The sequence below is a fragment of the Colias eurytheme genome, chromosome 13, assembly GCF_061535395.1.
Source record: "Colias eurytheme isolate Ceu_HAF_F1 chromosome 13, ilColEury1 Martin Lab GWU primary, whole genome shotgun sequence".
NCBI classification, from domain to species: domain Eukaryota; kingdom Metazoa; phylum Arthropoda; class Insecta; order Lepidoptera; family Pieridae; genus Colias; species Colias eurytheme.
The window spans coordinates 8,959,380-8,983,304 of record NC_142992.1 but is presented as its reverse complement, the minus strand read 5'-3'; the positions used below and the strand labels follow the sequence as shown (position 1 = coordinate 8,983,304).

The 23,925-nt window shown below is 33.8% G+C and overlaps 2 protein-coding genes across 2 annotated transcripts; one reads left to right on the top strand and one right to left on the bottom strand.

Annotated features, from left to right (window-relative positions):
- The first annotated feature begins 365 nt into the window (after positions 1 to 365).
- Positions 366 to 2,293, top strand: LOC149903598 (uncharacterized). Its single transcript, XM_090109026.1, has 3 exons — positions 366 to 521; positions 854 to 949; positions 1,148 to 2,293. Exons 1-3 carry the CDS (start codon positions 441 to 443, stop codon positions 2,222 to 2,224), a joined length of 1,254 nt encoding a protein of 417 aa, XP_089965152.1. The 5' UTR covers positions 366 to 440; the 3' UTR covers positions 2,225 to 2,293.
- A 3,045-nt stretch (positions 2,294 to 5,338) lies between these two features.
- On the bottom strand, positions 5,339 to 23,431 carry dila (centrosomal protein dilatory). The gene is made up of 16 exons (XM_090108993.1): positions 22,965 to 23,431; positions 22,430 to 22,541; positions 19,977 to 22,050; positions 19,699 to 19,788; positions 19,050 to 19,179; positions 18,600 to 18,707; positions 17,410 to 17,568; positions 17,085 to 17,129; positions 16,311 to 16,516; positions 10,038 to 10,174; positions 9,416 to 9,504; positions 8,579 to 8,790; positions 7,751 to 7,863; positions 7,113 to 7,171; positions 6,674 to 6,816; positions 5,339 to 5,529 (listed from the first exon to the last, which is right to left on the bottom strand). Exons 1-16 carry the CDS (start codon positions 23,094 to 23,096, stop codon positions 5,394 to 5,396), a joined length of 3,945 nt encoding a protein of 1,314 aa, XP_089965119.1. The 5' UTR covers positions 23,097 to 23,431; the 3' UTR covers positions 5,339 to 5,393.
- Positions 23,432 to 23,925: the final 494 nt, after the last annotated feature.

Genomic DNA, 23,925 nt, shown 5'->3' with positions numbered 1-23,925 from the left:
TTAATACTTGTACAATTATAAGTAATACATTTTTGATCTTTAATTTAAATCATATATTTAATAAACTCTATGTTCATTCAACCTTTTCCAGTATATTAAATTAAAAAAATGTTTTTTTTTGCACTGGTCTGGAATCGAACTCTACAAAATAACACCCACTAATCACCGCGCCGACGGTTTCATTCAAAACAGGTTCCCTTGTTAGAGCGAGACGGGACGAAAACAAAACATTCCGACACATTTCCCATCGCTTCAAGCCCCAAGGTGGAAAGAGACAACACGAGTTCTGTGGAACAACTTCGAAACAGGATGAACAAGGATAAGGGGTCAATTTAAACTCTGCTCCTGAATCGTGTACTATTTTATTTCATAACGTGTTCGAACGTCGTCGGGAGCAGACGTGTGTTTTGTGTTTGTGAATATATACTTACGTAAATAAAATGCCGTACAGTGAAGACGATGATTCTCAAAATGGTTTTTCGGAATCAACACAAGGAATGTCTAAAGCGGAATTAAGAAAGGTGTGTTTATAAATTTGTGATTTAAAATTATTTAAAGTGATTTGATTAAGTGTTCCTGGAAAAAATAATTTTTGGTTTCGATAATATAAAATAACAATTTTCGATGTTTATTGAGTGGATATTAGTGTTATATCAGTGATAGTTATTAAAATAAAAAAAAACTACTTAAATTTATTTATTTATTTATTAAAGTAATGGAAAAAGATTTTCTAACATTAAATAAATTAATTTGAACACAACAATATATTATTATAGTTTTTATAAAGTTTTGTAACATATAATTAAAAAAAAAAACAATTTACTGAAGTAAAACTCTCTCTCTCTTTTCTCAGACAAACAAACCCATAATGGAAAAGAAACGGCGCGCGCGCATCAACAATTGCCTGAACGAATTAAAAGATCTTCTAATGGATTCCATGGATAAGGACGTAAGCATTTTTTCATTGTTTCTCTTAAATTAAATTTCTTCAAGTTTTAAAAAGTTCTAGTTAACTTAAATTATCTTGACAGAAACAGCAGTATTATGTAATTGTTTACTTATAATTTTTTATGTAATGTTATCCTTATCTTCGCAATGTTTTTACCTAAGTATTTATGTAACTTACAATTTATTTTTTAACTTACAGCCAGCGCGTCATTCTAAGCTAGAAAAGGCCGACATACTCGAGATGACTGTCAAGCACCTGCAAACACTGCAGAGGCAACAACTAGCCGCTGCAATTGCTGCCGATCCAGCTGTTCTGCACCGCTTCAAGGCCGGCTTCGGCGACTGTGCTGTGGAAGTTCGCAGATACCTCTCAAGACTAGCTAGCGTACCAACAGGAATTCGCTATCGACTCGGAAACCACCTCAACTCTTGCATCTCCGGCATCGAAAGACTAAATCCCTCAGAATACGCTCCCTTAGTACCAGATCCATTACGTCTAGATGACGAAAGACCCAGTGCTTTTCACTTCGTCAAATCAACTAAACCAACGAGCCCACCACTTAGCCCTCTTTCTTGTGATTCAGCTTGCGATTCCTCCACAGAATTAGAAACGCCTCCACGCCCTGTTCAGAAGTATCCTTTCCCAACACCTCCGAGCCACTCTGCGTCAGATCAAGATTCAAGCCCTGAACAGAAAGCGACAGTTTCCTCCACAACAATATCGCCAGAAACATTAAAACAGGAAGCGTTAAGAAATAAGAAAATAATGGAACCCCTGTCCATTGTAATTGATGTGGAAAATTACAAAATCGGTATTGACGCGTCGCCGAAACGCGCGGTGGATTATTCGATGCGACATAAATATAAACGACATGCTGAATCTGTAGGACCACCTTCGAAATTCATACGTTTGGATGCAGAGAAAACAGTGACTATACCAGAAAGACATACAATTATACCGAGACGTGATCTTATGGAAGACGTAGCTAATAAGAAAGTTGAGGACTTGCATTCAGCGTTCAAAAGGATTCCAGATAGAATACCGTCTTACCCAGAGAGAAAGTTAACGATTCCTCCCAGCATACCAGCTCCTATTGAAATTCCCTTCGAAAGGAGACCGATTTTGCCTAGAACTGTGATAAGCCACACTGCAGAATCTTTAGCACAATCTAGTTCAACGAGTACTGAAAGTGCTAAAGAAAAGGTTGAAGCAGATACTAGTTCAAAATCTCCAGTTCAGGGCACCTCTAGTACAGAAATGTGGCGTCCTTGGTGATTCAACTGTGATATAGACTAAGAAATACAGTTTACCAGAATCCAATAAGATTCTTATTGGAACAATAATATAAAGGCGACATGCATTTGCAGTGAGTTAAAATAGAATTATTAGATGCAACAGAATATATATGCGTCTATTTTGATAATTATAAGAAATACTGCTTCTTAAAGCAGGGAATACAAATCTTCGTATCATATTTTAGTTTATTTTTATACTTGTTACATTATGGTGCTATACAAAGCAGTTGTAACACACTATTATAGAATAGATATAAGTTGTCTTAAGTTATAGAATATAATTCAAAGAGACGTGGCTTTAAGAATTTACCTGTGTGGTATTCTCGTTTATTATTAAAATGTTATTTTTATTATTTCTGTGTTTGTTTTATTAATTATTACCCTTTTCATATTTCCTATAAGTATCTACAATAGTTGTATTTGTTTTATTGATTACAACTTAATTTTCACTTTACGATAGTCAAATAAAAAAATTAAATCAAGATAAAAAATATAGTTTATTCTTTTATCATAATCGACACAGCACACAAATAAATAAAAACTTAAATTATAATTCATACACAAATGAACACTATCTCATAATAAACAATCACAACCCTGAATACATGGACGGATAATTTTCATAATAATTATAAAAGAAACTAAAATATAATAATAAAAAATGTAGTAGCATTTTACAACAATAGCAGCTTCATACATTCTTTGATACTTACATAAAATTTTATTGCGATTTAGATAAAGGATTTTAGAAACGATACGTCATATTTTTTTGGCTTTTATGGTCTATTTCAAATGCAATAAATAAATACTTAAACCAAGTAAACAATTGTATTATATACCTATTTAAATAATGAGATCAAAATGTGAATTAACATTTTTAATTAACTGGTTTGAGCTTTCGTATAAAAATATTAACAACGAAAGCTCAAACCAGTTGCTTTAGGTAACCTAGCAAACATTTAAAACAATTATAATCAGCCATGTTGTTATTTTCATACAAACCGTAAAAAAATTATTTATTCTATTGTAGATGGAACTTTGATTTATGTTAAGAAATGACTAGCTGAAATTTATTAATGACCACGTGAGTAAATCTCAGTCGATTACATTGAGTCTAATTCACCCCAACCTCCCCTTATATTTATAACTATTAAGGGCCGATTTTTCAATCCTTGGTTAAAATTTATCCGTCCAATAAAGTATTACACGAACATTTTAAAATGTCACCTGTAAACTGTCAAATACGGACAATTAGAATACATTTTTGAAATGGTAGTTTAATACGTTATTCGATGAATAAGTTTTAACCAAGGATTGAAAAATCAGCCCTTAATCAAATAATAAAAGTTATTTAATACATCAGTTTCCAAACTTACTATAGGTATATTAAGAAGAGCTGGAACGTCAACACATTTACACATTGCACATGTTAGGCCGGGAGATACTGACACAAAATTTCGGGTCTTTTGTAACAGGATGGCGGTCTAGAGGGGTCTGAAAAGTAATCGTGGTAATCGTCTGAAAAGTATGGCATGGCGATTTTAGTAAATGGCTGCACGACGATGGTTACCTGTGCAAATTTAGCCCGGTACAAATGGTTGAATTGTTTTTTTTAAATCAACGCATTCACGTCGGTATGGCGGACTGTAAGTCACATCGTCAAAGTATGGCATGACACTACCGCCTACATCTTTTTTATGGGCTATCGGTAAATTCTAAAATTTTTGTGTTACAAATCGTTGGACTTTCGCTATTTATCCGACGAGTGTGACTAACGCCCACGCGACTAGTCCGCCGGTACCAGCGTTCTGACCATCATTTTTCTTTTTGTCATTGCGTAATAAGACCTCTGTAGAACCGCCATTCTGTTACAAATGACCCGAAATTTTGTGTCAGTATCTCCCGGCCTATGTATGTGTCATATTTTGCAATTGTTTATAAATACAGGGTGATGTAATTGGTGTAGTACGAATATCTAAAAATCTATGAAGAATTTTGTGATACAGTAAATGGAAGAATTATAGACTATTTTACAGTATTTAATAAAATCATTTAATTTTTTGTTCATTTTCATTAGAAATGTCAATTTTTCTCACCAAGGTGGAAATTTGGATGATAAGGATCTTGTTAGAAAAATATAAATTTTGACTAAAATCGGCGTTTTTTTTTTTCAAAAATCAAATTACTAATTAATAATCAGAGTTATCACATTATTAAAAAAATAAGCCAAACTATCCACCATTTTTACCTACTTGATGCAATCCTCAAAGATCATGGACATAGTGTATTGCGCCTTCCACCATACCATCCAGAACTCAACCCAATAGAGTTACTATGGGGCATAATTAAAGGGAAAGTAGCATCACAAAATGTGAACTTTAACTTGAAAACTGTGGAAGAATTATTTAGAAAGGAAGCAAATGCTATTAGTCTGGATATGTTTAGTGACGTTTGGAGAAAGACGCGAGAACATGAGGAAAAATATACCTATTCAATTAGAACCAAAAGTAGATAATTACACTGACTCATTTATAATAACATTAAGAGATTCCGACAACGAAACTGCTTTCTGAATTGGTGGTAAATGTTAAAACTTAACAGTTATGACGATTCAAAAGTGCTTCTAGAAGAAGTCTAATTGTATAAATGTTTGAGTTTGAGTTTAAAACCAATAGTGTGAAAATTATACAATAAACATGTAACACATATTTGTTAGCGCGTATTGGTAGGTATTACGTACTTACTACAAATACATATAATATTTCTTAGATATCTTTACTCGACCAAAGTCAGGAATTTAATTATTATTTGATAATTGAATGATTATTAATACTTTTATCCAATTGATTATTATTAGAATAAATAATTAACTTCATCAATTGATTTACTTTTAAATTATAATTTTACAGGTAAATTATGAGAGCTTTCATAAGTAATTATATTTGCATATATATATATATCTACAACGCACCATTTTACAATTCAAGTCTAAAATGAAACTAGAGTCGCATTTATTTTTGAACATACTGTAAGTGAAATTGCATAAGTGTGAGTACTGTGAACATGCCAGCTTTCCCTAATTGACCGATACATATTATTCCAAACAAATATCAATCTTTTCTTTCGCATAAAAATACAAAATATTACATCTACTTGGACTTCAAAAAGTCCTTCCTCTGTTGTTGCAGTTTTTGCTCCAAAAGAGTAACTTTTTCTTGATACTTCCCGTTCTCTCGAGTCAGCGCTTGGATAGCTGAGTCCTTGCGCGCTACTGCTACTTTGACTCTGAAAAACGAATGAAAAAAAAATTGGTTGTCTGTAAAGTCGGTTTACTGACGATAGTTGAACGTGACAACGTCCGATTGTGCTTCTTTGTCACTCGTTCCGCGCTCTCGCTTGCACTTCAAGTCTTACATGGAACGCCTCAGAGCGAAGTAACGCCGCATGAGTCATGTTTTTTCGTGCGTGCGTCCGGCTCTATCGAATTATAAGACGTTGTCACGTCAAAAAAGACGTGTGGCACATGTGTGGCACTCGGGGACTGCCGCGGTAAAGCTATTGCATGCTATGCCTTCAAGCCACACCCCCGAGCCCGTCGGAGTGGGGAGCGTGAGGTTTTTTCGTTACGGAATTTCTGGATTCGGTCTCTGCGCTCAAGACGATAGAAGCTGTGCAATAGCTTAATAACTATAATTAACAATGATATTACAAGTAAAAAGGTATAAGTACATAGATTATTAACGAAATGTGGATAATTAGCCACATTTTAATTTTGTTGTCTCTTATTCGCTGTCGATGGTTGAATCATGTCATCTTAATTTGACGCCTCACGCCAAAGCGTGTGTGCCGTTTTTGAAGACCTAATGTTGTGTTGATTACCTATCTACACCTTTTTACTTATAATAAATATCATTGCTAATTAAAGTATAGAAAAACACATCAAAATTATTTGAAACAAAAAAATCCTTCAACTTAGACAAGAAAGTCTAGTTTCGTTGGAAAAACGCGTGCGTATGGTCGGTCTAGCTATGAACGGTTTTATGAATTTCCATACATATGACAAGCGCGACTGACGTACGCACTGATGGTCGGTGAAGCTCTGCAACCGGCCTTAAAGCTATCAAAGTTTTCAGTCGAATGAAAAACCTAGTTTTTGAATTTGTTTTTCTACACAGGTTAATTTTAATTTTAGACTTGGGGATACCGGATGAAATATTTTTTATTAAAATTTAGAAATTCATGTATCGTTTAGTTATTTATAGAATAAAAATAAATACTATAAGAATAATTCAATAATATAAAGTTCCACAACAAGAAAAACTACCCTAACAGAAGACCCTTGCAATCTCCCATTAGATATTTCAAATTTAAAAACCATTCAAACTACTCATTATTTTTAAGACTAAAAAATTTAAAAAAAGCCACTCACTTCGCATACAACTGGTGCATCTGCTCTTCATGGATCTTCTTCGACTCTTCTATCTCTTTCTGCAAGTTCTCTACCTTCGCCCGCCATGTTTCTTCGCAGCTTGATTTTATTTCTTCCGCACGACCCTCGAGTTGGATATTTTTCTGTGAATAATATTTTTTTTTTAATATAGTCTAAAAATAAATATTGATATACTTATATTAGTAATACAGCTTTTTCTAAGAAACTATCATGATAATTTTTTGACTTAGGTACCAACTTATACTGTTTATTTTTAATTATAAATAAACCTATTGGATATTTTAAAATAATTATCGGATGATAACTGGCAAAAGAAGCCTTGCATTTTAAGTACTTTTTTTTTTAAGTAGACCATTCTCGTAAAGGAAATGAAGTGTTAAAAATACTTAAAAAAAATCGAATGACTATCAATAATTACCTCTGTCAGAATCCTATTCCTTGTTTCCAGTTGACTTATAGCCACTTCCAACTCCGCACCTGCGATATTGAGAGTAAATTTAAAAACAATAATTATAATCAATTCTTTTAATATTTTTTATCAACGTTGTATAAATGTCGCAGGCAAATTGTATTATTTCGCCGTTTACAAAAGCTTAAAAAAAATATATCGAGAATTCGTAATCAGAAAATTTTCGTTTGGATAAGGGGGTGGGTTAGGTTAGGTTCGTGTTTTTAAAACTACACAGAAATAGGAGCCCCACGAAGCGACCGTCTTGTTGTAGAATTTTGGAAAAAGTAAACCCTCAGCATTTTACAAAATGCCGAGCATTTGTAAACGGCGAGATTATACAATTTGCCTGCGACATAAACATTACATTACATACATACATAGACCGCCTCCTTGGTACACGCGTGGTTCACGCGTGAGCGTAGAACCGAGGGGTCCTGGGTTCGATTCCCGGTGGAGACGAAGAAAAAAAAAATGTCTCGGTCTGGCAGGACACAGAAGGCTGATCACCTACTTGTCCCTAAAGAAAATCGATCAGTGAAACAGATGTATAATGCATCTGCCCCTTACCCCACTAGGGGACATGGGACTTCGCTTTTAAACATTACATTTATCATCCTGTAGCCGTATCCTGGCCTGTGCGTCTTGGTATCTTTTTAGTGTAGCTTGTTCAGTTTCTGCCAATTCCTTTAGTTCAGTCTCGTAGTGTTCCTTGTTTCTCCTGTAATCAAGCAGGAATTATTTCAGTAAGCTTGTTACCTTTTGCCCAGGTTGCCTGGAAGAGATCACTTCTAAGTGATAAGGCCGCCTAATAAACTATACTTTTTTTGTTTTGTTTTGTATAAATTAGCAATAAGTTTCCCATGTATAGTTTTATTAAAGAATAATAAATAAAATAAATAAAAAATAAGCATAAATGTATGATAGTTATTCGTTACAAATATATTGTTTGGTGCATGTAAATCGCACTTTTCGATCGTATACCTAGGGAAAATCTAGTAATTTTCGTGGCACCTACTATTATAATATTAAAAAAAATTTTCATACAATAAAATAATCATAAATAAAATAAAATTAAGATATAAATTTACATAATACTCTGTGTTTTATACATCTTATAAATTGTTGAAAATTTTGAACATTTAAGTATTGTTTTAAAATATTTTTCTCTATTCTATGGACAACCTATGAAGTCATTGATATTTTTCACCGATAGGTTATCATTTTATTTACATTACATAAATCCTACTAGTCCTATCCTATCCTACTAATATTATAAATGCGAAAGTTTGTGATGTATTTGTTACTCTTTCATGCAAATACTACTGAAACGATTACAATTAAATTTAGCACACATATAGATAACTTGGATTAATTCTGGTTTTTCTTTGAAACGCGGGCGAAGCCGCGGGCAAAAGCTAGTATTTAATAAATACCTCAAAGCATCCTGCAACTCCCTCCTCCCCGCCTGCGCCTCCGCCTCCATGCTCTCTATCGCCCGCTCGATCTCCCTGTCCCGCTCGCACTTGTGCTGCGCCGCTATCTCCGTCACTCTCTTCTTGAACGCTAACTGCTGTTCCGCTTCGTGCTGTTTCTTGTATGACGCGAATTCTTCTTCCAGTTCAATGCGTTTTTGGTTCATTTGTTCCTGAAGGGAATATTTTGGGTATGTTATTGAGTATAAATCTAAAGAGTTATCAGTTCGTTTTTATAACATGCACGTCTAACGAAATGACATAGCTACGCTATGTCTGTGTATCGCTATGTATCACTCGGCACATGTTTTAAGCTATTGCATAGCTTCTATCGCGGGCCTTGAGCGCGGGGACCGAATCCAGAAATTCCGTAACGAAAAAACCTCACGCTCCCCACTCCGACGGACACGGAGTCCCCGAGTGCCACACGTCATTTTTAATTAAATTAACATGAAATATTTCTTACGGTTTTTGTTTGTTTGTTAAAAAATAAGTTATTATTACCTACGTGTATTTACAAAATATAACTTTCGTTTGTTTAGATACCTATTTTTTATAATTTACTCCAACTCAAACACAAACATTTATTGATTGCATATATAAGTCCTTTTGAATCGTCTTATTTTTAACATTAACCACCGTTTCGGAAAGCATTATCTATGGAGAAGAACCGGAAAGAAACTTCATGGTTGCTCTTTAACCCATTGAGCCCCGAACGGCCCGATCGGTCCACGACACAATAGATTTTCTATTGTGTCTGTGATTCCGGGGCCTGAGTTATTAATAAAACTAACATACCTGCAACTTTTCCTTTTCTTTCATTATCTCTGCTTCGACATTTTCTTTCTTCATCTCCAACAAATGTTCTTGTTCCGTCCGCCATTTTTCTATAGATCAAATCAAAATATACTTACTCATAGTAGTTAATTTCAAGAATTTATGAAATGTATTGGAAACTAGCGGTCCGCCCCGGCTTCGCCCGTGGTGCATGTTTACGTTTTCTCTACATAAAAACCATCCTCGTACTTCAAGGAATATAATAAGAAAAGAATTATCGAAATCGGTTCAGCCGTTCTCGAGTTATACGCTTACCAACACATTTTGCGATTCATTTTTATATATAAGATATGTATTGGAAATAGACATTGAATTGTAAGGATTGCGTTTTTATAGCTCATTCCGAATTATAGATTCTAATATTATAAAGCTGAAGAGTTTGTTTGTTTGAACGCGCTAATCTCGTGCACTACTGGTCCGATTTGAAAAATTATTTCAGTATTAGATAGCCCATTTATCGAGGAAGGCTATAGGCTACATATTATCACGATAAGACCAACAGGAGCGGAGCCACGCGGGTGAAACCGCGAAGCACAGCTAGTTCAACGCCGATAAAGAAGTTTCACTTCAACAACTCTCTTACCAAACTCCTCTCTCTGCGTTCTCTCTCTCTCGCTCAACTCTTGCGCAACTCTCTCGTTCTCCGCTCTCATCTCCGCTATGAGTCGCGTGCGTTGTTCTTGGTACGACACTTCTAGTTCTAGTATTTGTTTTTCTAGCCTAGAAAATATTTATATCAGTAACTGCTGTTATTTTAATTATAAATTTATCAAATTTTGTAATGTTTTAGATATTATGCAGAAAAATAGAAATGGGATGAAATATCACTAGTTACATAGTATAAAACAAAGTCGCTTTCTCTGTCCCTATGTCCCTTTGTACGCTTAAATCTTTGAAACTACGCAACGGATTTTGATGCGGTTTTTATTAATAGATAGAGTGATTCAAGAGGAAGGTTTAAATGTATAATAACATCCATTAAATAGTGGAGAAGTTATTTTTGAGGTTTCTAATGTGATGTCGTAAATAGTTACATTTTTTCCGCTTACATTGCAAACGCATGCTGAACCCTACGAGTTTTATCAAAATATTGTACTAAGTATTATACACATTGAAAAGTTCTACAGAAAAGCCCGCGATGGTATATGTCTATCTCTTATGGATAACCCACAATAACTTTTTGAAGTGAAAACTTCTTTAGCGGCGTTGGGTATAAAATCTTAAACTCGCGTCAGGACACGTGGCCTGATTGGAAAAGCGTAAGACGGATTTTTTTTTAGCCCTTATATTCCATGCGTAAGGATACCATTCCAAAATATCAAACATGCTGAACGTTAATAATCAAGTTTTCACTTCTGCCGGCATGCCCGGAGTGCAACCCGTCTTTTTTTTAGAAGGGGGTGTATGTAGTGTGTTATTATTCGCAGTAATCGAATATCGTAAATTCAGCGGTTTGTGGCGCGGCGAATGGCGACACTCCTGCGAGAGCCAGTCGCCTGCCACTCGCCTACCTAAGTGTAATAAAGTATAAATTTATAAATGTAATAAAGTAGTTCAGCATATCCGGTATTTAATTTGAAGACCCCAGCCTCTGTACACTAAATATCGATCGATCAATCGATCGATCGATCGATCGATCAATCAATCAATCAATCGATCTATCAATCGATCAATCATTCGATCAATCTATCAATCAATAATCGATCAATCGATATATCGATCGATCAATCAATCGATCAATCTATCAATCGATCGATCGATCAATCTATCAATCGATCAATCAATAATCGATCAATCGATCAATCAATAATCGATCGATCGATCAATCAATAAATCGATCAATCGATATATCGATCGATCAATCAAATCAATCAATCAATAATCGATCAATCATTAAATCGATCGATCGATCAATCTATCAATCGATCAATCAATAATCGATCAATCAATAATCGATCGATCGATCAATCAATCAATCAATAATCGATCAATCAATTATTGATCAATCGATATATCGATCGATCATTTAATCAATCAATCGATCAATCAATCGATCAATCATTCGATCAATCAATAATCGATCAATCAATAATCGATCAATCAATAATCGATCAATCGATAATCGATCAATCAATAATCGATCAATCGATCGATCAATTGATCAATCGATCGATTGATCAATAATCGATCAATCAATAATCGATCAATCGATATATCGATCAATCAATAATCGGTCAATCAATAATCGATCAATCAAAAATTGGTCAATCAATAATCGATCAATCAATAATCGGTCAATCGATGTATCGATCGATCGATTGATCGATCGATATATCGATTGATCGATTATTGATTGTTCGATTATTGATTGATCGATATATCGATTGATCGATTATTGATTGATCGATTATTGATTGATCGATTATTGATTGATCTATTATTGATTGATCGATTATTGATCAATTATTGATTGATCGATCGATTGATCGATCGATATATCGATTGATCGATTATTGATTGATCGATTATTGATTGATCGATTATTGATTGATCGATTATTGATTGATCGATTATTGATTGATCGATTATTGATTGATCGATAATTGATTGATCGATTATTGATTGATCGATTATTGATTGATCGATTATTGATTGATCGATTATTGATTGATCGATTATTGATCAATTGATCGATTGATCAATTGACCGATCGATATATCGATTGATCAATTATTGATTGATCGATCGATTGATCGATCGATATATCGATTGATCGATTATTGATTGATCGATTATTGATTGATCGATTATTGATTGATCGATTAATGATTGATCGATAATTGATTGATCGATTATTGATTGATCGATTATTGATTGATCGATTATTGATAGATCGATTGATTGATCGATTGATTGATCGATTGATTGATTCAATGATCGATTGAAATGATCGATCGATATAACGATTAATCAATTATTGATTGATCGATTATTGATTGAATGATTGATTGATCGATCAATTATTGATTGATCGATTGATCGATTATTGATTGATCGATTATTGATTGACCGATTATTGATTGATCGATTATTGATTGATTGATCGATCGATCGATTGATCAATTGATCGAGCGATATATCGATTGACCGATTATTGATTGATCGATTAATGATTGATCGATTAATGATTGATCGATTATTGATTGACCAATTTTTGATTGATCGATTATTGATTGATTGATCGATCGATCGATTGATCAATTGATCGATCGATATATCGATTGATCGATTATTGATTGATCGATTATTGATTGATCGAATTATTGATCGATTGATCGATTGATTGATTAAATGATCGATCGATATATCGATCTATATATTGATTGATCGATTATTGATTGATCGATTATAGATTGATCGATTATTGATTGATCGATTATCGATTGATCGATTGATTGATTAAATGATCGATTGAAATGATCGATCGATATATCGATTAATCAATTATTGATTGATCGATTATTGATTGATCGATTGATCGATTATTGATTGATCGATTGATCGATTATTGATTGATCGATTATTGATTGACCGATTATTGATTGATCGATTATTGATTGATTGATCGATCGATCGATTGATCAATTGATCGATCGATATATCGATTGACCGATTATTGATTGATCGATTATTGATTGACCAATTATTGATTGATCGATTATTGATTGATTGATCGATTATTGATTGATTGATCGATCAATCAATAATCGATCAATCAATAATTGATCAATCGATCAATCGATATATCGATCGATCAATCGATTTATCAATCGATCAATTTATCAATCCATCATTCAATCAATCGATCAACCAATCGATCAATCAATCGATTAATCGATATATCGATCATTTCTTTGTTTATATTCAAGCTACATTCACAATACTTTAGTTAGGGGAAATATTTATAAACAACAATGTTTGATATTTTTGCGATTAATTGTTTTAAATATATTTATTGAATAATAACTACTAGATAAGTAGGTAAATAGCCTGGAAAACTCTTTTCAATCAGGACATTCTTTATAATAGTTTACAACCTATTCTATGACCTACGGAATATACCCTTTAAAATTTAAAAAAGAAATCGATCCTTATCCGATTATTTCATTATATTATAGAACTTTATAATATTAAAGTAAATATATTGTTTACAATATTAAATAATTTGGAAAATCCAAAAGTGCACGCCTCATAATTTTTTTTTAATAAATATTTATTAATTATTATTTTTGTTTATTTAATAACAATTAAACCACATCGAATCAGACCCTGAAAAATGAAAGGGTTCTATTCCTGAGCATACTCAAGCGTAAGAGAAAAAAAAAGACTCGATTAGTAAAGTATTTCGGTCGCTATCGTGTTAACAAGAAAAAGGATCCGCACATACAGACACACGGACGTCCAAGACAGAACTTTTTTAAACTGTTTTTTAACTAGTTTAAATAACAAAAATGACATCAAAAATATCATGAACGTTAAAAATAGTGTTTTTTCTTAATATGTGTGTGTATGTATTATCTTAGAGCGTATGCGCACTATGCGGGTAGCCGCATTGCGGGTAGCCGTCCGGCTGACCGCAATCACAATTATGTACGTAATATTCATTTCTATGCGCACTGTGCGGTCTGCGGTAGCCGCATCGCAGTGCGCATAGAAATGAATATTACGTACATAATTGTGCTTGCGGTCAGCCGGACGGCTACCCGCAATGCGGCTACCCGCATAGTGCGCATACGCTCTTACAAGTGCAATGTATGATACATATTACATAAAGACATTTTAAGTTTGAAAAATCAGATGTTTTGCGCGAAGTGACAGTAGTACCCACCTCAACGCTTCGCTTATGAGGCGTGCAATAGTGAATGGATATGAATGTGATTTTTGTGTCAATTTCACGCAAAATCTACACAGTCGTTTTGAATAAAATTTGCTATGCAGATTGATTGGAATGAAATAACCATTCGCCGTAAATAGATAACACGTTCCGTTCTAAATTTCTGATACAATGTTTATTTTATAATTATGTAATATTATGCTCATCTATCTATACTTTCTATAATAATATTATAAAGCTGAAGAGTGTGTTTGAACAACTGGTCCGATTTGAAAAAAATAGCCCATTTATCGAGGCTGCTATAGGCTATAGGCAGTAGGCTATATATACACATATTATAGCCTAAAGCGCGATGATATTATCATCGCGCTATAAGACCAACAGGAGCGGAACCACGCGGGTGAAACCGCGGGGCGCAGCTAGTTTATTTATAAAACTATGTTTAAGAGGGTAACCTGGGTACTTTTCATTTTAATAAAAATATAGTACCGTCTTTTATACGACAATTTTCCATGTTCATACAAATTAATAATTATTTTATTAATAATTATAATTATAGTTTATTTTAATCATTAGATATCACACATTATAGTATGAACAGACGTTCGAACTTGGTACGACCGGACCACCGCACTCGTGCGGTGCGATCGACTCGCCACACGACCAATAGGTCCATGGGTTGCCAGTATTTGATTTAAGGGTTAACAGCATCAAAAATACGAGTTTTAGTTATTTTTTACGGGAGACAATTAAAACAGCAATGTTAAATAGAGAAAATTTATTTTTGGCATTTATATTTGCTGTTGGAAGAAACAGCTTTTAATAGCTCTTCATTTTGTAAAGCGAATGTATAAAAATCTTTGCACGATAATTTAAAATTACATTTAATTAATTTGCAGCTCCGCCTTTACAGTTTCAATATTCAATCGGTTTCGACTATCCAGGCATTGCCGCACAAAGAAAATATTCTTTGTTTAAAAATTACGATTAAATTTACGATTTTTAAAAAACATTTAAAATATTGGAATTTTCGCGGCCGACTGAGCTAAATAAATTCGTTTAAAAAAAAAAAGATACACTAGATAATTTATTATGTTGCTAATGTATGAAGTGATTAAAGGCGCAAATTATCCCTTTTTGAAATTTTCGATATTGTCAATAGAAGCGAAAGTTTTGTAATTTTTACTGATTTTCGTTTTTATTTTTTTATATTATATGCAGGCGTTAGTAGAAGCTCTGTTTAGTACCAAAAGAAACCTTGAACTGAGTTCTACATGTGACAAAAATACCACATTCTAGCCACGAAGTTAATACGAGATATAGATTTTCAAAGAATTCAATGTCCCTAGTAAAGAAAATTATATTTATCATCTATCTATTACCAAGTTTTTTTTTTATGTTTTAGTCGTTAGTTATAGTCGATATTTTAATATTATTCAATATATTATTATAGGTAGGTACTTAATCCTTATACTTACATATGTAATAAATTAACTGAACAAAAAAATATCTTAGATTTTTAAGACAATTCAATAATATCAAATTAATACAAATTAATCTCCTTTTTTAGTGAATATTTCGAGCATTGATCATAGTAATCTCATTAAAAGTCAAACCGAATTCTTTGAAAATCTATTTCTCGTAATAAATTCGTGGTTAGAATGTTGTATTTTTTTTTACATGTAGACCTCAGTTCAAGGCTTCTTTTGGTACAAGTACAAGTACAACCATTGAAAAGAAGAAAACGAAGCGATCGCCCGTCCACACGCGCGAATTTGGTACGGTCCGCACCAAGTTCGGAAGAAAAAACCATCGAACCGACCGTACCGTCAATAATAATAATTATGTCCGGCGGACCACTGTACACATGATCGAATATGGTCCAGAGCGCACCAAGGTCACGGTGCGGTCCGTACCAAATTCGAACGTCTGTTACGACTTTTATATACAGTATTTCCTTACCTCGATCTAGCCAATTGCCTCTCTTTAACCAAAGCCTCTTCTCTCTCTGTCTCGAGCGTGCGTCTCAGATCTTCCATCTCGCTCGCACGTTTTGCGTTCAATTTTCCGATTTGTTCCGCGTGAAACATCTTCAAGTCGGATATCTCCTTTTGTTGTCGTTCCGCCATTTCTCGAAGCTCCCCCTCTAGTCCTTTTACTGTTAATTCCTGGAAAAAGAAAAATGTACAACATAAAATTTTACTAGTGGTCCGCCCCGGCTTCGCCCGTGGTACCTACATGTTTAAACTATCCTATCTCTCAAATTGGATCGAACTGCACATGGTGTGCGAATTTTATTATAATCGGTTAAGTGGTTTAGGAGTCCATTGAGGACAAACATTGTGACACGAGATTTATATATATTAAGATTAACTATATCTATACTAATATTATAAAGCTGAATAGTTTGTTTGTTTGTTTGAATGCGCTAATCTCAGGATCTAGTGTATTATAATTTACTAGCTGTGCTTCACGGTTTCACCCGCATTGCTTCGCTCCTGTTGGTCTTAGCGTGATGATATATTATAGCCTATAGCCTTCCTCGATGAATGGGCTAACTAACTGCACAGAAATAATTTTTCAAATCGGACCAGTAGTTCCTGAGATTAGCGCGTTCAAACAAACAAACCAACTCTTCAGCTTTATAATATTAGTATAGGTAGTATAGATTATATTTAACACGGAACATGTTAATTAATTATAATTATTCATAAAGTAAAAATATTCCGGTTTTACCTTAATCTTCTCAGCCTTCTGTCGGACCCAACGCTGTCTAGCTACCTGCAATTAATTGATCATAATTTTATTATTACAATAATGTGATTGTCATATTTTGATTAGTAGGCGGAATTAAATTAATGTAAACAAATATTTAATCGTCATTAAAACCTTAATTTTTCAATTAACCTTTGAAAAAGAGCGTGTGTTCCGAGCACACGTGTCAGAAGTGAAAGCCTTACTCCATGACGTGACGGTATTGCCATGACGCGACCTTGAAATTTTACTCTCAACGCGCCTAAAGAAGTTTCACTTCAAAATAAAGTTTTAAAGCAACTGTCACCTGTTGAGCGGCGGCCATCTTGTCGTGTTGATTCCGAAGCTCCAACTTGTATCTCTCTTCCAAAGCTTGAGCAGATCGCTTCCATCTCTCTTCTAGTGACCTTCTTTCGTCTACCAACTCTTCTATACGATGGTTTAGCGTTTTCTTATCATTTATCAGCTGGAAAGATATGATTTGTTATACATTAATTTATGTTATAAGCACTGTTATTAAGCTATTGCATAGCTTCTATCGCGGGCCTTGAGTGCGGGGCCGAATCCAGAAATTGTGTAACGAAAAACCTCACGCTCTTCACTCCGACGGGCGCGGAGGTGTGGCTTGAAGGCATAGCATGCATTAGCTTTACCGCGGCATTCCCCGAGTGCCACACGTCTTTTTTTCATTAGAATATGTTAATGAATTGGAAATGGGGGAAGGACTATATTTTACTATACAGCGTAGCATAGATCATCACTATATAAAATAAAAAATAAAAAATGTGTTGGTAAGCGCATAACTCGAGAACGGCTGAACCGATTTCGATAATTCTTTTTTTATTATATTCCTTGAAGTACGAGGATGGTTCTTATGTAGAGAAAACGTAAACATGTACCATGGGCGAAGCCGGGGCGGACCGCTAGTCACTATATAAATATTATAAAACAAAATCGCAAACCGCGTCTCGCTGTCTGTTCGCAATAAACTTAAAACCGGTGCAATAGGCACCGGTTTACTTTCTCTCTTCACCAATGGATAGCGTATTTTGGAGGGAGATATCATTATTATAATATGTATATGAAGCTATATGATTTCAAAATTGTTATGTTTTAGGCACCGCAGGAGCTTAGTTAGATATAAAGTAAGAAAAAAAATGTGTGCGTGTACTAGTGTACACACGTAAGATGTGAAACTTCTTTATGGCGTTTTTTTTCAAAAAATAATTTACTATATGCTTCTTTACAGAAATACGTCAATCACGCGTGTAAGGGATAAAAACAAGATGGCGCGTAACGGGAAAATGTCACGCGTAACGAAAAAATGTTACACTCAATTTTTATCCAACTCCGATAAAGAAGTTTCACTTCAAAAATTGCTCTCTTTCCGCACTTACTAGTTACTACACATGAACGAGTAGAGACAGAGAGCTTAATTTGAATTAATGTTTTTTTTTTAAACTATTAACTTTATTTATTGAAATTATCTTGTGTTACCTGATCGATAAAATTCTGATGCCTCTTGATAGTTTCTTCGCACTCCTGTTTCACTTTAGCGATGTTACGGTGCGACTGCTTCTCTAGGTTACTGACTTTGCTTATCATCTGAAATCGAATAACATATTGTGTTGAAGCATAGAAAATAGAATATAAATGCTTAAATAAGACTTTCTTTATGTCCATGTCGACGTAACGATAGTAAATAGATTCTTTGAAATTTTAATAAATTTTAGAGATGAGATTTTTAATAAATATTATATACAGCTACGAAAATAGATACTCGTTAAAATAGGAAAAATCTAGGAAACGCAACTTAAAAACTAAAGAGTGAAGACGTACTAAATACCAACTTCATAAAATGCATTTTTACTATTTATTAGTAATCATTATCAAGACTCAAAAGCAGAAGATAGACTAAAAAAGAGAAAGAGACTAAAAGAATCGAACCTGCTCCTTATGATTAGCAAGACTCTCTTGCAACAGAGCGATGCAACACGACCTTTCTTCCAGTTGCAATGAAGCTGTGACTAGACGCTGTGCTAGCTCAGTTTGAGGGAGTTTTAGGAGCAATTCGAGCCTAAAATGTTAATACTAATTATGTTACAATATTAAGGAAATATTTTAAAACAAGCGGAACTTACTTTTTCATTGGTTCTTGGGAGATACTGCCTTCTATCCCGTGTAATTCTTTTCTAATATTAGCCTTATTTATGAGAAGAAAAAACTAAATGAATGTTTGGTTATATAATTTATTGGAACATTAAGAGATGGTAAAAAATCTGATTAAGTATGAAGGAAAAGGCATTAATTGTGCGGGCATAAAAGTGATTTTTAAGGCAAGGCCATATTTATAAGTTATAACATAACTAGCGGTCCGCCCCGGCTTCGCCCGTGGTACATCTTTACGTTTTCTCTACATAAGAACCATCCTCGTACTTCAAGGAATATAATAAAAAAAGAATTATCGAAATCGGTTCAGCCGTTCTCGAGTTATGCGCTTACCAACACATTTTGCGATTCATTTTTATATATAAGATTAATTAAAATATTGAAGAGAAGAAATTATTAATATATCACTCACGTATACAACACTTACTTTGGAACGCTTTGAGGCACTGTACTGGTAACGACTGAAAGAGCTTCACTAGCGCTCTGCTCAACTTTTTCCAGGAATTCGAATATCTCCCTAAAAACAAACACACTATAAATAAATACGTCATTATAATAAAACAAAAATATGAAAACATAAGCAATTCTAATACATAATATGCACATTTTAAAGGAGTTACTACGAAGGCTCTTTTCTGTAGAAATTCAGAAGTCCATTTGAATAAATAAAATGTTTGAGTTACAGTAAGACCATTAATGACTTACATAAAGTTATCTTTCGGCGTGTGAGATCTTTCTTCCTCTTTTACTTGTGTTTGTTGCACTTGAGATTCTGCAACTGACGTGACAGGATTGTCTCCGTAACTCTCAATCTCTTTTAACATTGAATAAATGTCCATTACAGTAGAATTTGAGCTCAGATCCTTTGGTTTTGGAACATCTGTATTATTATTTGTCTGAACTTGACTCATTGGAGTAATTTCACTCTTTACAGGACTTTTGGCTCTAGGAAGTTGTTCTGCAGTTACTTCGGTATCTATTTCGAGTATTCGGGGCGAAGGAGCCGACATTGACATCCAAGATTCTATATCTTTGTCTGTTTGAATGTTATCAGTCCTTGCACTTAGCGGAGTTTTCATCGTGAATACATTTCTTTGACCAGCATTTTTTACGATAGAATAATTTTTGTCAGTATTTTTATTTGCGTTTTTGTTATTCCAGAATCTTTTGTAACCAGAACTTTCTTCATTTTTCGACAGCATGTTGTTTAATTTCTTATCAAACTTTTTGATATTCTTTGGCATGTTTTCCGGCTTGTAATCTCCTTTGACTTTGAAATAATTTTGAATCAGTTCTTTTGTTGTAACTTTTGATATATCTTTTTGTTTATGATCAAATGAGTTTTTGTCTTTTGATTGTGAATCGTCGTAAGTATTAGAACTGGAACTACCACCTTCATCTCGCCTATTATCTGACAAGTTAGTGGAGTATTGTTCAAACATTTCGTTTATGTTAAGTGGAGTAGGAGATACGGCATCTGTCTTAATATCTTTTAGAGTTAGTTCATGCAAAGTATTAATAGCCGCTATTTCTTTTTTGTAATCTTCAATGACTTTTGAAGTATATGCTTTTGTTGAACTATTCAAAAGGTATGATGGATACTCCAAATTCGTGTTTTCCTCATCAATCTTGGAGCTTGTTGGTTCGCTCGATTCAGGTGTGTCATCATCATTCTTTGGTGTATTTTGCGGTGGTAGAGCTACATGACCTTCTTTTTTTAGAAAAAAGTCCTTATATAGCAATCTGCTGTGATTTAAAGGCTCTATTTTATTCTTGTCATTTGAAAAGTTTTTATAGTTTGACTCTTTAGAAGATGTACTTTCTAAACTCTTTGGTTGTTCATGTACATTTGCATTAGAGTTACCATTAAATGATGTGGATGGTAGGGAATAAGTCTGTGTATTGTATGTTTTGTCATCTTTTGCTCCACTATCTTGATAACCAGAATCTTTTGAGGATGCATCTGTTGGGATCATTGTGCTTGACATTTTGGCTTTGTCAATAATATTTGTATGAAATTCATTAAAAAATGTCCTGTATGTGTGAGATCCATTCATATAATCACGAGTTTCTTCATTTTTATGAGTACTAGAATGTTCTAAGTAGTTAGAAGTGAAGTTTCTGTCAACATCATTTTCCTTAGACTTATTAGTCTCCTGTCTTACATCATCTGGAGGCAAGCTAAGCATATGTTGAGAAATATTACTATCCAAATCTTGTGTTGATTCTTCTTCAACTAACGATAGTTGCTGCCTTGTTTGCAAGAGTCGGCGAGAAAAAGTATCAACATCATTTACAGAACAACTTTTAAAAGCAGGATCAACATCCAAGTTGCCCTCAGCAGGTCTCTTGTCCAGTGGCAGAAAGTAAGATTCATATGGTTTATTTTTAAAGGTAGGTGACATAGATCTTAGTTCAAACATATCTTTATATCTTGTGGGTGACGTTGATCTTGGTCTCTCTGTTATAGTGACTTCCATGCCATAGTGATCCCTTGGAGAATCCTTAGGATTTGCACTCATATCTACTGGTTTACTATTTTTATTTGTATTGTTCCTATACTTTAGAGCATTTTTAGAATTAATATTCCTATTCTTTGGTCCCACTTGCGCTTTGGCTTTTATCTTAGTTCCTAAGCTTATAAAAGTGTCTTCAGAACCGTAATCTGAAGCGTTGCTGCAGATATCTTTGTCTTTTTTGGTAATTTGCTTTTCAAAGTTCTTTGAACTGCCGAGTAACTCTTCTGTTGGTGGTAGAACTTTTACTGTTAATGGAGAATCTGAAATGTAAATAGGAAAAAACATAAGATCATTTTTATATATAATATATAACATTTACATAGTAGTTAATTAAGAGCATAAGAGATGGCAATAAAAGAGAATAGAGATTTAGAAACCGTAGAGAAACCATTAAGTACATTATTTTTAACAAATAAATCTTCTATAGTCTCTCTATACTAATATTATAAAGCTACGCTAATCTCGGGAGCTACTGGTCCGATTTAAAAATTTCCTCGGTGCTAGATAGCCCCTTTATCAAGGAAAACTATAGGCTATATAATATATTATCATCATGCTAAGACCAACAGGAGCGGACCACTGTGGGTAAAACCGCGGGACACAGCTAGTATTTATATATATATATGTCTTTCGACTTACTGTTATATGATTGCAAAAGTTCAGCACTAAATACTTTGAAAAACGATCTCGTAGAGGGTGCTCTGTCCTTAGTGTCAGCGGAAAATGGTCTTTTATATCTCTCTTGATTGTCCTGCAGGAAAAAATTATGGAATTAATAAAATAGTCACAAAATTTTCTATGGAACTAGTTCTCTTGTATATTTATGAAACAAAGTATAAACTATCTATTTGCTTACACATATGTGTGTTAAGCAACTATAAAATAAATTAAAACACAGACAAAGTCCCTGCACAATTATAGCTAGGGTAACTAATAACAATAAAGTGTACTGTACGTAAACACATGGAAACAGAAAATTGGATATATCAAATTGTATATATTTTTATTAATACTATGAACATAAACAATCAGTCTAGCCAGCTTGATGATTTTTGCTAAAAAAACTAGATTTTTATCAAAAACATAATTATTTCCGAGGATTATTTCAATGTAGTCCATGAACATTAATTTTCAATTTATAAAAAGAAACAATATTTTAAAAATGGAATATTACCGGAACAGAAGAATTTTGCAACGCTGATCGCGGTCGACTTCTGTTGTTTCTTTTGTCTTCTCTCTTCTTGCTTCTATAAGAAAGATTAACAGGCGAACCTAACAATCGTAAGTTATTATTTTCTTTCGACATCACTATGATTATTCCAAGATATCTTCGATTTCTCGGCTGTGCATGGGTAGCAATATCGATTTATCCATTTTTTGAATTTTGCTTGTTTATAAAACATGTTGCTAGGCAACGGTTGTCATTTTAAAAGTCATTGTCATTTTAGTGTGTGTGCTACGAACTCAGAGGGCTACGAACGAGTAGGAGTACGAAAAAAAACCGCGCGGCGCTTTTGGCGCCTAAAAATAATGCTGCCAGTGCCTAATCCCACAGAATTGGGGAAATGGGGAAAATAGATATAAAGTATAATAGAAAATACATTCATGGTTTGTGTTCAGAGTATGTATATTTTATTTATTTTACTTTTAACAATAGTATCGAAAAACTAGAGAACAATTAAAACATTAACGTACCACGGAACAGATTTTTATCAGTTATTTTACACCCAAACTCAAGATAGTTGTAAAAGTTAGGTATGAATTGTCTAAACATATTTTATTTTGGTATTTCAATGCAATCCTTCGTTTCATCAGACCCCAAACTTGTTCAAGTCAATGTTCAAGGGAGGCATCTCTCAGAGAGGCATCTCGTAAATTTTTGTACAATGGCAGACCTGTCAAATTTAGTTCGTAACTTCGCCGTGGGTCTTCTTTTGTGGCAATTGTCAAACTAGGCGTACAATGTGTCAATGTCAAACGTGCGAAAAAAACTCAAAAAAAAAACTCGTGTTGCCATCTAAGTAAGTATTTTAAAATGCGTGAACTCACCATTGTTAAATAACAACAATATTCATTAAAGATAAATAAAAATATAATTCAATTGCTTTTTCATTTCTATATACTTCCATCCGTTT

What these genes read in the sequence shown, in the direction of transcription:
- LOC149903598 (XM_090109026.1), top strand. Translation starts at nt 441, where the DNA reads ATGCCGTACAGTGAAGACGATGATTCTCAAAATGGTTTTTCGGAATCA. An exon ending in CTAAAGCGGAATTAAGAAAG is followed by an intron (nt 522 to 853) that starts GTGTGTTTATAA and finishes CTCTTTTCTCAG; the next exon opens with ACAAACAAACCCATAATGGA. An exon ending in TGGATTCCATGGATAAGGAC is followed by an intron (nt 950 to 1,147) that starts GTAAGCATTTTT and finishes TTTAACTTACAG; the next exon opens with CCAGCGCGTCATTCTAAGCT.
- dila (XM_090108993.1), bottom strand. Translation starts at nt 23,096, where the DNA reads ATGTCGAAAGAAAATAATAACTTACGATTGTTAGGTTCGCCTGTTAAT. An exon ending in ATCAGAATTTTATCGATCAG is followed by an intron (nt 17,569 to 18,599) that starts GTAACACAAGAT and finishes ATATCTTTCCAG; the next exon opens with CTGATAAATGATAAGAAAAC. An exon ending in AGATGGCCGCCGCTCAACAG is followed by an intron (nt 17,130 to 17,409) that starts GTGACAGTTGCT and finishes AATTAATTGCAG; the next exon opens with GTAGCTAGACAGCGTTGGGT.